At 46.0% G+C, this 16,365-nt stretch overlaps 1 protein-coding gene across 5 annotated transcripts in view; it reads right to left on the minus strand.

The window, feature by feature from the left end:
* Window positions 1–16,365, minus strand: part of hipk2 (homeodomain interacting protein kinase 2) — a 146,949-nt gene that overhangs the window by 22,676 nt on the left and 107,908 nt on the right. For all 5 annotated transcript variants that reach the window (XM_083763402.1, XM_083763404.1, XM_083763401.1 and 2 more), the window contains exons 9-10: window positions 15,522–15,741; window positions 8,931–9,052 (exon numbers count right to left, since the gene is read on the minus strand). In XM_083763402.1, coding sequence (XP_083619528.1) covers window positions 8,931–9,052; window positions 15,522–15,741 — 342 coding nt within the window. The remainder of the gene's footprint in view (window positions 1–8,930; window positions 9,053–15,521; window positions 15,742–16,365) is intronic.

A 16,365-nucleotide genomic window follows, 5' to 3' on the forward strand; every position in this document is an offset into this window, starting at 1 on the left:
GTATTCTCCATCTCTCCCTCTCATCTCTGTCTCTCTCTGTCCACGGCCACTCCACATTCCTGTGTGTCGCTGCCTGGTGGGCGTGTGTCTGTGTTGTGTAACTGGCCTGTCTGCCCCCTGAAACGGTAACCCAGTTAGGAATAGTCCCCCCCCCCCCCCCCCCCCTGCTTCCCTTTCTTCTTGAGCCCATAGCGATCGCCGCGGCAGCACAGACCCCGGCCCACCCGCCTGCCCGCCCCTCACCACCCCTCGGCACCACCCCGGACCCCCTCGCCTCCCGCGGGGTGAAAACCCTTTGTCACCTCGGGGCTCTGAAAGCCTGGGCTCTCTGCACTCCACCAATTGTTTCCACATTTTCTGCATTCCTGCCACGGATAAAAGTTCTGCTGGCCACCCTCCCTCCTTTCCTCGCCTCCACTAGTGGATAGTAACTAAGTACATTTACTCCAGTAATGTAACTTAAGTAACATTTTGAGAGTCCGTTTCTCGATACTTGATACTTCTACTCTAAACGTATTTCAAGATGTATTTATATCAGTCAGGTGACATCTTACGTTGTCATTTACTGCCCTAACCAAACATTGAAGTCCATAGACTTGGCTGGCAATAGATTATATCATAATTGCCCTAACAAACATTACATTCCATAGACTGCCACATGACATAATTTTGGGAAGCCCATTCATTGTTGGGGCTATAGTGCCCCTCAAAAATCTGAGCATTTCTTCCACCACCCCCTCCCTCCCTGAGTGGCTGGCTGGAGCCCTCCTCCACTCTGCCCCCTTTCCCTCTCTGCACTGAGCCCAGGGTGCAGGGTGCAGGGTGGGCTGACAGAACCCCGGCCATGGGGGGCCAGACCAAGTGGACTGGAGGCCAGACTGCCACGAAAAGAGCCAAACAAACTACGGAGTGGAGACCTCCCACGGTAGAAGGAAACATGCGAGCACGCACACACACACACACACACACACACACACACACACACACACACACACACACACACACACACACACACACACACACACACACACACACACACACACACACACACACACACACACACACACACACACACACACACACACACACACGCACGCACACCACACAACCAGTTATTAGGTGTGCAGCTCGCTGGCCTATATAAACCATCTGCTTGTGTTAACTACAGTGTGCAGTTGTTTAACATGTGTGGAGGTTATGGTGGTTGTATGTGTGGTGCTGGACGGTAACCATACATTCCGATTTGCGACGCGTCGTAAATAATGCTTGTAAATCACCTACTATGGCAATGCACAAATATAGGCTTTGGGTTGAAGGTGGTTTAATTTCTGCACTAGCTAGAATTGGCTAATGTCATGAGAGAATGTATGACTTTTCAGACCATAGGTTTCTTTCTCTTCCCACCTGCAGCAGAGACACTTGTAGCATTCTACACCAAGTGACTAATCTTCTAGTGGGGTTCCCTGGCAACAAGCGTTTGATTGCTGATTGCTGGTGTTCTGCCCCTCATCAAACAAGAATGTTTGGTCAAACCATGTGACTCCCATTGGAAAAGCATTGTGGTGGCCTAAAAAAAACTAAAAAATGACCAAACATTTGTTTGATTGTGTTTGATACGTGTGAATGAGGCCTGACACACACGTTTATTAAGGACACAAACATCTTAGGAAAAGTTAGGATAGTAGATCGCTGCAATTTTTCCGCACACGACATCACCACACAACTATAGTATAGAATATGGAAAACAACACTAAACAACTCCTAAACCTAACCTCTAAATATCTAATGCTAACATTAACCCCAACCTGAAACTTTTTCCTATAACTCCCCAAATCGGTTCTATTTCGTCCCTGCTGACCGCCAGAGGCGGTGCTTTAAGCACTGAATACGTCCCTTCGCGCATGCGCAGTCGAGTATTTTATACCAACAATGTCGGTTGACCCCGTGATGACCCGGAGTCGTCTATAACTTCCGGCAGTCATCCGGGGCTCAGTCCCTAATTTCTTCTCGCTTGCGCAAGTTGTACATAGCACAGAGTTCTACAGCAGAATTAAACTGCACGATAACAGAACTATTGCTTTGCTACTACTAAGTCGCCGGTAGTCCCGCGACCATTGTTGGTCGGAGCTGTGACGCGTGCGTTCGCCCTCCAGGGACTGCGACTTAATATTACTATTATTGTATCGTTTTCGAGTGGAGCTGGGCTTCACATCGTCTTCTTTCCCCGTGGGAACAAGGTAAGCAGACAACCCCTGTTCGCATAGGCTGCGTGCGCGCTGCTTCCCTGCAACACACACGGTTGCTTGCAGCGTGCTACAAACGGCGACCTGAGCGTCCCGTTTTAGCACCCGTCAAAGTTGAACGGATAGCTCGTTCTCTTTGACAGCTTACGCTGTCTCGTTTTCCCACGAAGGCTGCGCCGCAGTGCTGGTGACGGCAAGCGTTAGCACTACCCGCTCCCAGCACGTGAGTCGACGCTAGTATTATTTGTTTACTACTTACCTATACTACTTATACTTATACTACTTATACTTATAAGTGTACTTATCTACTGCTATATTACTCTGCCTCTCTGAGCGAGTCTTTGCTGGCACTGGCCAGCTATATAGCACCGCCGCGTGCTACAAACGGCGACCTGAGCGTCCCGTTTAGCACCCGTCAAAGTTGAACGGATAGCTCGTTCTCTTTGACAGCTTACGCTGTCTTGTTTTCCCACGAAGGCTGCGCCGCAGTGCTGGTGACGGCAAGCGTTAGCGCTACCCGCTCCCAGCACGTGAGTCGACGCTATTATTATTTGCTTACTACTTATACTTATACTACTTATACTTATACTACTTATAAGTGTACTTATTTACTGCTATATTACTCTGCCTCTCTGAATGAGTCTTTGCTGGCACTGGCCAGCTATATAGCACCACCGCGAGGTTACGTCAGTAACCCCGGTTATATGAATTGGCTTGACTGATTTAGTCACTTGTTCTCAAATAGTGTACTTTAATTTCGGCACAGAGCCATTGCCACTTTATAGGTTGGTTTTTCTGAAATTATATATATATAACTATATCATTATATATATATCATATATACTGGTCTCTGCTAGAGCACCCCTTACCTGGCATAGGCGGCGTGCGCGCCCCCTCCCTCCAGCTAAGCGGCCTTTAGCAGCTACAGTAGCCTCTACTGGCACAGGCAGCGTCCGCGCTCCCTTCCTACCAGTTTACGGCTCCACCCCTAGCGACCACTAGCGTCCGCGCTCTGGGCTACATCTGCGGGTTTCCAATGGACGAACCCCGCCACCACCTGTGCACCTCCTGCCAGGCTCCTCTGCGGCCAGAGGATGGGCATGACCTCTGCCCTGGGTGCCTTGGCCCCCAACATCTGAGGGAGGCACTCGGTGACAACCCATGTCACGTGGACGCAGGAGCGTCCAATCTCTCTCGCCGGTAATGAAGGCTAACAAAACCCTCCCCGGACAGAAGGTACGTTATCGTTTAAAGCGGCGCTATCCCCGCTAAACAGACGTTCATATGATATCATATACTTATCATGGCATAACCTCCTGTGTGTGGGTAAAGGCTGCGTTCGCGCCGCCTCCCTGCTCTGCATACGAGGTCTGTTCGACTGTGAACGCTAGCGCTTATTATAAGCGACTATAAGACTTGCCGAAGGATAGGAACACTGTCATATTACCTTCGTTTGTTAAACACGCTACTTTTTAAGCTTTGTTTAGCCCCTGCTGGTGATGGCAAGAGCCTTGCTGGCCAAAGCAGCATTCAAGCTTAACTGCTTTTGCGAATAGCTGTATTGTTGTTGTTATTATCAGCCCGGTACAGGAGCAGCTTCCTGCGTCCTCCCAGGGTATTGATGTTGCTACCAGTATAGTTTGTAGCAAAATAGTACTAACAGCTACTGGTGTACATAGCCTGTCTGGTTGTTAACCCAGCTGGCCCCCAGTAGTGGGCCTAGCTGAAGCTGCTACCAGTATGTCTGGAGCTCAAAGCTCCATTAACAGTTTTTTGCATATACAGTGGGTGCAACCTGGTTTGTTCCCACAGGTCGGATTAGTGCCCCTGGGTACCTGTAGGTCCTATTAGCCCAGCTGGTCCCCAGCACAGAGTATCTGGCGCTGCTGACAGCATAGCTCACAGCTGCTACCAGTAGCTTAAAGTTAAAGCTGTGTATGAACAGGCTATAGCTTGTCTTGTTTTTTAGTAGCCTAGCTGGTCTCCAGCATAGCTCTCTAACTGGCGCTGCTACCTGTAGTTGTAGCCCAAGCGCTTATTATACTATTGAAGATAAAAAGCTATCTGTATATAGCTTGCCTTACTGTTTGTTGGCCCAGCTGGTACAGGGCAGGCAGCGTATGCGCTCCGCTCCTCCAGCATACGGCCAGCTTGATGTTACTTACTACTAATCGTTTGTTAGCTCAAGCATTTATTAACAGCTATTGGTGTATAGCTTGTTATGTTCATTAGCTGCAGCTGATACAGGCAGCGTACGCGCTCCCTTCCTTCAGCAGGTGGCCCCTATCGGTGGAGCTATCGGTTGTAGCCTTTTCTCCAAAACTAGCTTGTGTCGGTTTATTTAACCGAACCTGGCTGGGGTAGGCAGCGGTAGCGCTCCCTCCTCCCAGCATGAATGCGTAGTAGTGCACACGTGACTAGTGTATTGGAAGTGTCTTTTGTTTCGCTCTGGACTAGCAAACATAAATAATAATGCACTGGAGTTTGGATAAGCGTCATAGTGCCGTGATAAACGGTCACATAGGAAACACTACAGCTGCTACATAGCAGCGTCCAAACCTTGACTGAAGGCTACTTTATTATCATAAATTATAAGTAAGCCTCCGCCGGGGGTACAGGTAGCGTAAAGCTCCCCTCCCCCACCGCGACCATGCAGGTCGCAAAGTCTATCTAACAGCAACGTTTGTGTGCTGTTTCTATGATGCACTTTACATCTGGTTGAATCTCAAAGTGCTGCAATGAGCATTTGCATAAACGTAAATGCATACTCGCATGCTGCGGCAGGTATAGCAGCATTCAGTTTTTCGATTAAGTCATTATATGCCGATCTAAGTTAAAGCCTCTGCTGGCACAGGCAGCGTACGCGCCCCCTCCCTGCAGCATATGGCCAACACCTAGCAAACCAGTAGCGTCCGCGCCCTGGGCTAGTTGGGACTGGTGTGCACCGGCTGGTCCAAAGGAACCGGTGCCACCACAACGGAGAGCACCCACTTTCGTACCTCGAAAGCCTCTGCTGGTACAGACAGCGTATGCGCTCCCTCAAGCATATGGCCAACACCTAGCAACCAGTAGCGTCCGCGCCCTGGGCTAGTTGGGACTTGTGTGCACCGGCCGGTCCAGAGTAACCGGTGCCACCACAATGGAGAGCTCCCACTTTTGTACCTCGTGTGAAGCTCTCCTTCAGCCGTGAGCCGACCTTGGTCCTGCCCCGTGTGCCAGGAGGAAAAGGTCTGACCGCTGACTACAGCAGATCCGAGAGGGCTCAGCTATCTGCAGAGTTGGCCCGCATGAGGGCCATGCTCACTTCAGATAACACCTAGGCACCTCGGAGGGTGCCGAAGCGCCTACCTCTCCGATGCCACAACTGACTCGAGGTTGATGTGCTCTCCCCGACAGCTTAAGCTACGCACTTCCATGACTATGAGGAAGATGCAGAAGGCGGTGCCTCCCAGGCATCAGAGCCGGCCTCCCACTTCTCAGCTCATGCGCATAGCCGTGGAACGCATACTAAAGCAGGCAGTCGGCCCCTCCAAGCGCCTTCTTCTTGCTGTCTTCGCCGTCCCCCACGCCTGTACCTGAGACAGCTACAGGCCTGCCGGGCGAACGATCAGGGCCCTCTCCCATCTCTATACCGATGGTGAAATCCTGGCAGCCCTGCCCTGATTGGGAAAAGTGTCCTGAGACAACCCGTTGCGACGTGACACCTTAATAGATTTGAACGCACAAGGCGATAAGGGCTGGCCTGGGTTACATGCCAGCCACCAAGCCTGTCATTGCATCCCTCATTGTGTTCCCCAACGAGGCCCGGCGGCAGAACGCTAGGTGACCTCGACCCCAGTGCAGGAGCACAGACAACCAGCTCACTGGGGCCTCCCGTTCACACTTAATAGTGGCAACGTTAATACTGGCTCAGTCACCTTTGGTGTGTCACTGGAGGCATTGGCGTCATGTCCTCAGAGCGTGGGCGGCTGATGTCCATCGTATCTCTAGCCCGTCGCCAAGTCGGGTTTTCACAGTCAAGCTTGACTGATGAGCCTAGGCCAACTCTCCGTAGTCTCCCTGAGGAGCCAGGAGCACTAGGTGGTTCAGCCGGGCGAGAATCGCCGGAGCGAACCATCCAGGGGGGGAAGACCAGGCTGCAGCTTGCAGGCCTACGACACATCCCGCCTCCCAAAGGGCCGAGCTCCAACATTGATGAAATCATCTTGACTGCCCTCGGAGCTCGCGTATCACCGCCGGCCCACACTAGAGGCCAGCGTGTTCCCTGGCGTCCCACGCAGGGACCTGACTGTGACTGTGACTTTCCGGGCTGTGCAGTGCCTTCTGACGCCAGCCCCCCATATCCGGCGGGTCAAAATGGCCATTATCAGCAACATGACGAGAGCCCTACTATCAGACCAGGAGTGATGTGTCCTCCTGCCCAAGGGCGCAACAGAGGCTGTATATCCTCAGTCACACTAAGGGAAGTCCGATCTACATACTTCCTCGTGACGCAAGACAGACGGGTGTCGACATGTCTTGAATCTGATGGGACCCAACAGGGTTATGAAGTTTATGCCAGTCTACTGGGCCGAACACGGCAATGTTCTGGAGCGGCAAGTGGTGCGCTCCGCTCTATAGCACACATTCTCATACTCATGGGACCTTAACCGGGTACTGGACGCCCTGTGCGGGCCTACCTTCGAACCCTTGGCACAGGCAGAGCTGAAGTGGGTGTCATGCAAGACAGCCCTTCTCCTGGCCATTACATCGGCAAAGCGCGTCAGTGAACTGCACGCTCTGTCAGTCAGCGAATCATGTCTGAGGTGGAACGCAGACGGCTCGGGGGTCACGCTGTGGCCAAACATAGCATTCCTCCCGAAGGTGCTGTCGCAGGCTCACCTCAACCGGCCTATCAGGCTGGCTCGATTCAACCCCCCACCTGGGGAGCTGACAGACAAACTGGAGCTGTTGTGCCCAGTCCGGGCCCTGAGAGCCTACATTGAAGCTACTGCACGCATCAGGCGAGCAGAGCAGCTGTTCTTTTGCCATAGTGGTGTGAACAAAGGCGGCGCTCCCTCCAAGCAGCGCCTGTCCCACTGGATTGTAGACACAATCAGCCACGCCTATGAGGCAAGTAACCTCCCCGTACCATCAGGGGTACGGTGCCACTCTACAAGGAGCATTTCCACATCATGGGCTGCCATGAGAGGGGTGCCCTTGGAGGACATTTGTGCCGCCGCCTCATGGGCTTCGGCAGGCACTTTCTCAAGGTACTACAGGGTGAATGTTGCCACTCCCCACCCAGTGGACGTGGCCCTCTTCCCCGAATCCTCCGGTTCTACCCTTTGAGGTCTGTAATCAGGATTCCTCGTGACTTGGCTGGTATAAGTCATTCAGTGCTTAAAGCACCGCCTCTGGCGGTCAGCAGGGACGAAATAGAACGATAGTTACGTATGTAACTACGGTTCTATGAGTCCTGAATGACCGCCAGAGGCACTCTTGTCACTCAGAATCCTTGTGTTCTCGCGAGAAGATTCTGTAGGGACTGAGCCCCGGATGACTGCCGGAAGTTATAGACGACTCCGGGTCATCACGGGGTCAACCGACATTGTTGGTATAAAATACTCGACTGCGCATGCGCGAAGGGACGTATTCAGTGCTTAAAGCACCGCCTCTGGCGGTCATTCAGGACTCATAGAACCGTAGTTACATACGTAACTATCGTTTTAACCATAAAACAATAATTTCCAGAACCAGGAAATTTGCCCTCACAAATTGTACTATAGTTGTGGGGACATTTCATCCTCAAAAGTAGATTAATAAAAGTATACAGATGCACGCACGCACAGCTTTGCTGCTTGCGTACCTACTGCATGATTAACTAGAGATAAGGGAACACTTCCCAGGTTTCTCAGAGATATTTAAAGCCCTCATGGAAATTTCCAGAGGGACAGAGGTGGCGAATGGTGGCCTGCGTGTACTGTGTTCTATGCCTTCCTCTTTAACAGCCCGGGGGCTCCTTTTAACCACTTAAGGCCTATATAATTCGTCCTAGGCATTTACCATTTTCACCTATATTGACATGCACAAAATAGGGACACAGTGTTGGAAACTGGTTAAATGTTGTCTCTGTTGAAGGCCTTCAGCCTTGATGGTTACAGACTTTATGCCTTCATGTGCATTAGATTGTGGCAGCCTCCAGGAGAGAGAGAGAGAGAGAGAGAGAGAGAGAGGGGAAAGAGAAGGCGAGATGTAGAGGGAGAGAGAGAGAGAGAGAGAGAGAGAGAGAGAGAGCGAGAGAGAGAGAGAGAACGAAAGAGAGAGGGGGGGGGAAGAGACAGTGAGAGGTAGAGGGAGAGCGGGAGAAACAGACATGAGACAGACAGATAGACAGCCTAATGCACGAGAGAGGTTGCTTTGAATGCACGCAGGACCAGACAGCTGCCAGCAGGGGGCAGTGCCACAAGCATTATTTGTTTCCCAGCCTTCATCCATAGCTTGTTAGTGGTTCTTCTCCATGTCTAGAAAAGTGTCCTGGGGGACATTCCTGGTGTGTGAACAAACTTCAGACATACTGTATGAACTAAGCCGTGGTTCTATCTGAACTTGTGATATGAAGCTAACTACAGATAATATGAAGCTGCATGTGGCTCAATTTCCCGAGGTGTAAAACTATGGATAAATGAAGCTGTGGTTCTATCTTACCTGTGTGAGGAGACCGGGCTGGATCTGCAGGGGCTGACCAACGGGGGCCTGGGTCACTATGGGAACCGCGTTATCCATACGCACCGAGTAACCAGTGTGCTTGGACGGGGATGCCTGCAGACCTGTATATGCATGGCGGAAAAAAACATGCACATACACGCATTTAGCAGTATAGAAAAAAGAGTACACCCACAAACACACATAAGTACGGGGGGGACATAAACAATGCAGCACATCATAGCACAAACCCCTATAGTCATTTGGCAATTGTGATATTGCATCTGGGAAAAGCTTCAATAGCCCTATGTGCACACATTGATTTATGTGGATTCAAACACACCCCTGTGTCAGTACACACACGAAGAAAAAAACACACAAACTGTAGTCATGAAAATAGGGAGGTTGAGATAAAAACAACCCACTTGTAAAAACGGTTAGAACAACAACAATAAACACAATTTCAGCCCTGTTAGCTGTGAAGCTGGTGGACTGTGGCACATAAAGTCAGGTGAGAAAAGCCTCACAGAATGATATAAAGATTCCTTTGGAATGACTAATTGCCTCGCCGGCTCGTTATATATATTGGATCACGGCTGCGTTTTTTATGGGCCGACAAGGGCCGTGGGCGTGTCGGACAACGTTGCAGAAACACAGAGGGACACTGCTTGTAAAACGGAGCTATTTGACTATCTGTGGCACCAGCAGCACATCGCTATTTATAGCAGCTGTTCTCAACCTTTTTAATTACAATTCACAATGCGTTGCTCTTATCTCCTCTTATCTCCATATTTTAACCCCCATAAATTAACACCATACTTGATTATACACTGTGGCGTCAAAAGTTAGCCTGTAAACCAGTGTTCTTTTCGTCGACTAAAACTAAGACTAAATATACTGACAATTTCGTCAACAAATAAAAACTAGACTAAAATGTTAGGAAGGGACTAGTGGACAAGAGATCCAGTATAAGTCATTTTACACACAAAAAACAAGGCCCGCCTAAACACATTTTGTTCGACTAAATCAACAGTAGATTTATAGTACTGCGACAATGGCCCCCAGAAGTCGGCATACCCCTACCGGAGTTAGGACCAAACACAACATAGTTTTTCCTCATCTCTAAGGCCTCCCATACATGAAATGGATTCTTGTATAAAAATATTTTACTGCAAAAGTGGTGAAATTGTTATTTAAAGTTATACAGCTCAAACTAAAAATAAAGCCTGTCCGTCTGGGGGTTGAGGCACTTAAAGTCATGTAGATTCACAATGGAAGCTCTGAGAGGTTCAAAACATGGCATACTTGAAGCCAGAACATACCTCTACATTCTAGAAAAGACTGAATGTCAATATCTGAATGTCAATATGAGATATAGTCATTTGAACACATACCTACAGTAGGCGGAATTGTACATCTATGTAGATGTCTTCTCTACTTTGTAGTGACTCTGGAATGGATTGTCATAGCAACACATATGAGGGCTTGTAGGAAAGGTGAGGTTCTACTGAATCCAGCAATACCAATTGTGTAAATATAGCTTGCATAATCGTGGAGTTATGCCACAAAACATATATGGTGTCCCAAACGAGGGGAAATAAAACGAATGAAATCTACAGTATCACATTAGTTTTATTTTTACTTCACTTATCAAGGGTGGGAAAACATAAAAAAATAACTTGAGTAGAAGTCCCTAAAATGTATGAAATGTCTCAAACTTGAGAAATGATAAATTGTGAACAAATGTATGCCGCTTCAACAATAGTACAGAGAAATATGGAAGCCTACAGTGGAATTACTAACTATTATTATGTTGCAGCACATGACCTGGATGCTCCCTCATCAAGCTCAAATCTCAATATTGCATAGGAGTTGCATAAAAATATAATTTTCAGATGGGGAAAAATCTCAAAATTAAAATGATCGGAATCAGATCGGGAGCAAAAACGTGTGATCGGGACATCCCTATCCATAATGTTGAAAAGCCCAAGGCAGAAGACCTTCAACTCTTACTAAATGTTGCTCAGCAGAGAGATGATGATGTTCATAAAACCGTGGCTCTATATACAGACAATATGTTGCAGTAATGAGCAAGTTGCAAATGTTGAGTGAGAGCATGCCTGCACCAGTCTCATCAAGAAGACTGAATAGGGTTGATACAACATTGTTTAACATACAAAGATATGTTTCATTTGTGTGAAGGCCAGTACAAGACCAGAACAGATCTTACAGCCATTATGGCTGGTACTGGTATGTATGTGTACCAGAGACTTATGGTCCTTCATGCAGCATCAGAAAGGTTGATGAAGTTGTACATCATCTGCTCCTCTCGTACCCAGATCTCTTTGTGTATGATGACAAATATACAATAATACTGGTAATATGCCGGGGCGGCAGTGCCTCAGGGATAGAGTGGCCAATAGAGCGGCTGGATGGAGAACCGTGAGGTTCGCAAGACAAATTTCAGTGTGAACTAACCAAGAAAATCCAGAACTACTACATAGACAGATGTAGATATATCGATGAAGAAAACCATGGACCAGTGTCTTCAGTATGTCATAACTCTTATTTATTGAAAGTGATGACTTGTCATCACTTTCATTTATTTAAAGAAAAACTACTTCAGTAAGATTAATAAAAGCTTTGACATAGATACTGGTCTGCTGTTCTAATTCTTTGTTTTATAGCTGCTATATTTCGTTTAGAGATGTAGTGTTTTAGGTATTATTTATGATATTTGTCGTCATATGCAAAGAGATCTGGGTACGAGAGCAGCCGATGTACAACTTCATCAATCTTTCTGATGCTGCATGTGAAGGCCCGTCTCTGGTACTCTGACCAGTAGTCCTGGTTTTGTCTATGAACTGATTGCAACAAGACCGCAAGGACTTTTTTGTGCTATCCCTTTTGGACTGATTGTATGACTGTACTCTGTTGCTGATTTTACATTTATGTCTAATAAACTATTAAATCCATCAATCAATCAATCAATTGTGCTGGCCTTCCCACAAATGAATGTTAAACAGTGTTGTATCCTATTCAACAATGTTGTACCCTATTCAGTCTTCATGACGAGACTGCATGCTCTCACTCTGGTCTTACTGGAGTAGTTTTCTCAACATGATATATGATGAGGAGAGTATATTGAATTTGGGTTTGCCAGGGTTTTATGAACATCATCTCTCTGTTGAACAACAGTTAGTGTTGAAGGTCTTCTGCCGTGGGCTTTATACATTATGGGTCTTGTTTCGTGCCTTTTTCTAACTGTTTAGCAAAGATTTGGATCCAATATTCCATTTTGGTAAAATTTTAAAGATACACTTCAGAATTTGTACAGTATCTATGTTGTGCACTATTATTAGGCTATAGTATGTGCAGTAACCATATTACAAGTGATACTAATTGTCAGTGTAGACTACTGGACAGGCAGTAGGCTCTGTTACACTAAAGATAACTAAATGCTAGGTCACTCTCCACTCCAGTCAGCTAAATAGCTACTTGATTTGACAAGGTTCATCTCATCTTTTCACATTCCAAAATATGTGAAATGATTTTACCTGTCATTTTATGAAGAAAGCCACATACTGTAGGCATTAAGATGCAGGTGGAGCCAAATACTGTAGTATAACTTGACTGTAACCAAATGGCTGTAACCAAATAACTACAGAAATGAATAACTTGCTGTTATGAGGATAATATTGAGATTTGAGCTTGATGAGGGAACATCCAGGTCATGTGCTGCAACATAATAATAGTTCCACTGTAGTTCCACTGTAGGCTTGCATATTTCTCTGTACTATTGTTGAAGCGGCATACATTTTTACCACACATTCTCATTTCTCAAGTTTGACACATTATAATGTAGGGACTTATACTCAAGTGAATTTGTTATTATTTTTCCACCCTTGATAAGTGAAGCCAAAACTAATCTAATCTGTGTGATACTGTAGATTTCATTAGGAGTTGGGACTGTTTTATTTCTCCCCGTTTGGCACACCATATACGTTAGTGGCATAACTCCACGAGTATGCAAGCTACAGTTATACAATTGGTATTGCTGGATTCAGTAGAACTACACCTTTCCTACAAGCCCCATATGTGTTGCTTTGACAATCCATTTCAGAGTCACTACAAAGTAAAGAAGACAGTCTTTACTGTCTTTTCTAGAATGTAGAAGTATGTCCTGGCTTCAAGTATGCCAAGTTTTGAACCTCTCAGAGCTTCCGATATCCAGTCTAATATAATGATATGGATATCATATTGATACTAGGGATGTCCCAATCACATTTTTGTGCTCCCGATCTGATCATTTAAAAATGGCATGATCGGCCCCGATTTCTGATACATTTCACACATAAGATCACATAAGATGCACATAGGTGGAGCCAAATACTGTAGTATAAATTGACTGTAACCAAATAACTCAAATAACAGAAATTAATAACTTGATTATTTATATTTATGAGGATAATATTGAGATTTGAGCTTGATGAGGGAACATCCAGGTCATGTGCTGCAACATAATAGTTAGTAGTTCCACTGTAGGCTTGCATATTTATCTGTACTATTGTTGAAGCGGCATCTATTTGTTCAGAATTTCTCAAGTTTTAGACATTTCATACATTTTAGGGACTTCTACTCAAGTAATTTTTTTTATGTTTTCCCACCCTTGATAAGTGAAGTAAAAATAAAACTAATGTGATACTGTAGATTTCATTAGTTTTATTTCCCCCCGTTTGGGACACCATATATGTTTTGTGGCATAACTCCACGATTATTTACACAATTGGTATTGCTGGATTCAGTAGAACCTCACCTTTCCTACAAGCCCTCATATGTGTTGCTATGACAATCCATTCCAGAGTCACTACAAAGTAGAGAAGACATCTACATAGATGTACAATTCCGCCTACTGTAGGTATGTGTTCAAATGAATATATCTCATATTGACATTCAGATATTGACATTCAGTCTTTTCTAGAATGTAGAGGTATGTTCTGGCTTCAAGTATGCCAAGTTTTGAACCTCTCAGAGCTTCCATTGTGAATCTACATGACTTTAAGTGCCTCAACCCCCAGACGGACAGGCTTTATTTTTAGTTTGGGGTGTATAACTTTATATATCAATTTCACAACTTTTGCAGTAAAATATTTTTATACAAGAATCCATTTCATGTCTGGGAGGCCTTAGAGATGAGGAAAAACTATGTTGTGTTTGGTCCTAACTCCGGTAGGGGTATCTCGAAAACTAAAGCACTTTTTGACTGTTCGTCACAGGACTATTAGTCGACTAAAACCTTATGATATTTAGTCGTCTAAAACTAGACTAACACTAAAACATTCCAGGTGTCTAAAATGTGACTAAAACTAAATGAAAACTATTGACTATGACTATGTCATGACTATGACTAAAATTAAAATGTGCTGCCAAAAACAACACTGCTGTAAACCAGACGAATCTGCCAGCGCACAAAAGAAAAAACGAACAAATGTGCTCGGTAGATTTGGCCTGGCCCCCGCTCGGTTGTTATTGCATTCCGCTGTCCCCTAAGTTGTGGGGCACCAAATAATATAAAATAATAAGAAAGATGCACAAATTGTGAGCTTGTAGATCAGCTATTCTAGTCAAACTAAATGTAATGTAATGTTTAATTTAATCAATCTACAATTCCAAATGCTTGTCAGGGTGGAGGGGTCCACAGTTAAAATATGATTACTTGGGAGGGAGGCTTACCATTTAAAATATGATTACTTGGGAGGGTTGCGACCTGAGAAGGTTGAGAACCACAGATTTAGAGGCCAGGGAATCTATACTGCTTTTAAACATTACATAATTCCTTCTAGACAAACACAGGAAGAACTAAGAGCAGGGAGTTTCATTTCTGCTTTTGTTGTAGAGGAGGCACTCTGTCCTGAGCTGATCTCCACAATAGCATGCAAAATGCTATCACAAAATAGCTGTCCACACCCAGAATGATATCTATAAAGATAACTATAATTACAATAATGTTGTAATCAGCAAATACATTATACGTACACATACACATAATTATGCTTAATCAAATAATAATAATAATGAATAATGTCTAAGTATGTATTTCTGTAGCCATATGTATTTGTACGTATAATGCTTAGATATTCACACATCACGTCTATATTTACACATCATCTCTGTTGGGTGGAAACCCCAAAATGTTTCCAGGTTTCAAATTCAAAAGTAGCAGATCTAAAAGCTCAAATTGTGCCACTTCGCACAGCGTTTATAGCTTGCGGATCTACTACCTCTGATTATGACCTACCTGTACTGTACTGTACTGTACTGTACTGTACTGTACTGTACTGTACTGTACTGTACTGTACTGTACTGTACTGTACTGTACTGTACTGTACTGTACTGTACTGTGTGTTAGGCTGTGCAACAGACACTTGGTGGTGAACAAACGCTATAACGCTATTTCCGTGCTCGGACACAGCCAGGGACAGACCCAGGGACACAGGCACACACATAGCTGTCTATAGGAGTGGTTGCACCACTCAAAGACACAAACCATTAAGTGGATCATGCTCGATGGTGCATGGAGGCCAGAACTCTTACCTTGGAAGCCGGTCGGGCAGACGATGAGTGCCTGCTGGAAGGGGTCCGATCGTGCGGCGCAGAGCTGCGGGGCCCCAGGAGGCCCCTGCAGGGGGATGCTCCGCTGGGCCACAAGCGGAGCAGAGGGCTGGTAGAGTGCAGATTGGTAGTTTAGTATGGAGACGTCGGGGTTTGCAAGGGAAAGAGTGGCATTGGTGGTGGAGGAGGAAGCCAGGCTGGCCTAAAAATAGGGATGGAAGAGAAATAAAAGTCATGAGAGCGGAGGTGTGACGGGACAGGGACAGTATTGCAGAGAGATATAAGCAACCAGGTCTATTAAAACCAGCCCCCCAAAAGCGACTAGACTATGGCTATTTTGAAAATAGCAGATTTACAAGATCACAACGCGTTGTGACGTAAAATATTCTAACAACACAAATCACAAAAATGTTTTCAGATGGGGATACACTGAGAATCGCATATTATTTTGGGCGTCCTTGACATGTAAGAACCACGGCACGTGGTTTGAACAACATTTAGGAAGCAAAACCCATACGTGACTATACTTTGGGAACATGCCCAAACCCTGCAACCCGAAACCACCGATATTTACAAGCGACTTTACAGAAAACATGCCCATAGTCGCTTAGAATAATCAGACATACCCTCTATAGCAGGGGTGTCAAACTCATTTTGGGGCAAGGGCCACATTGCGCGAAAGGTGACTTGATGAGGGCCGCGACCAGTTGCAACTCACGTGAGTTGACTTAGACCTATTACAGAGTCTATAGGCACTCGCTGCTCTAGACCAGAAATCATACAGGCTGGGCCAGGCTACTGCACGCTCAACAGTCAACACCACCTG

The sequence above is a fragment of the Protomyctophum parallelum genome, assembly GCF_964188405.1.
Source record: "Protomyctophum parallelum genome assembly, chromosome: 4".
Taxonomy (NCBI): domain Eukaryota; kingdom Metazoa; phylum Chordata; class Actinopteri; order Myctophiformes; family Myctophidae; genus Protomyctophum; species Protomyctophum parallelum.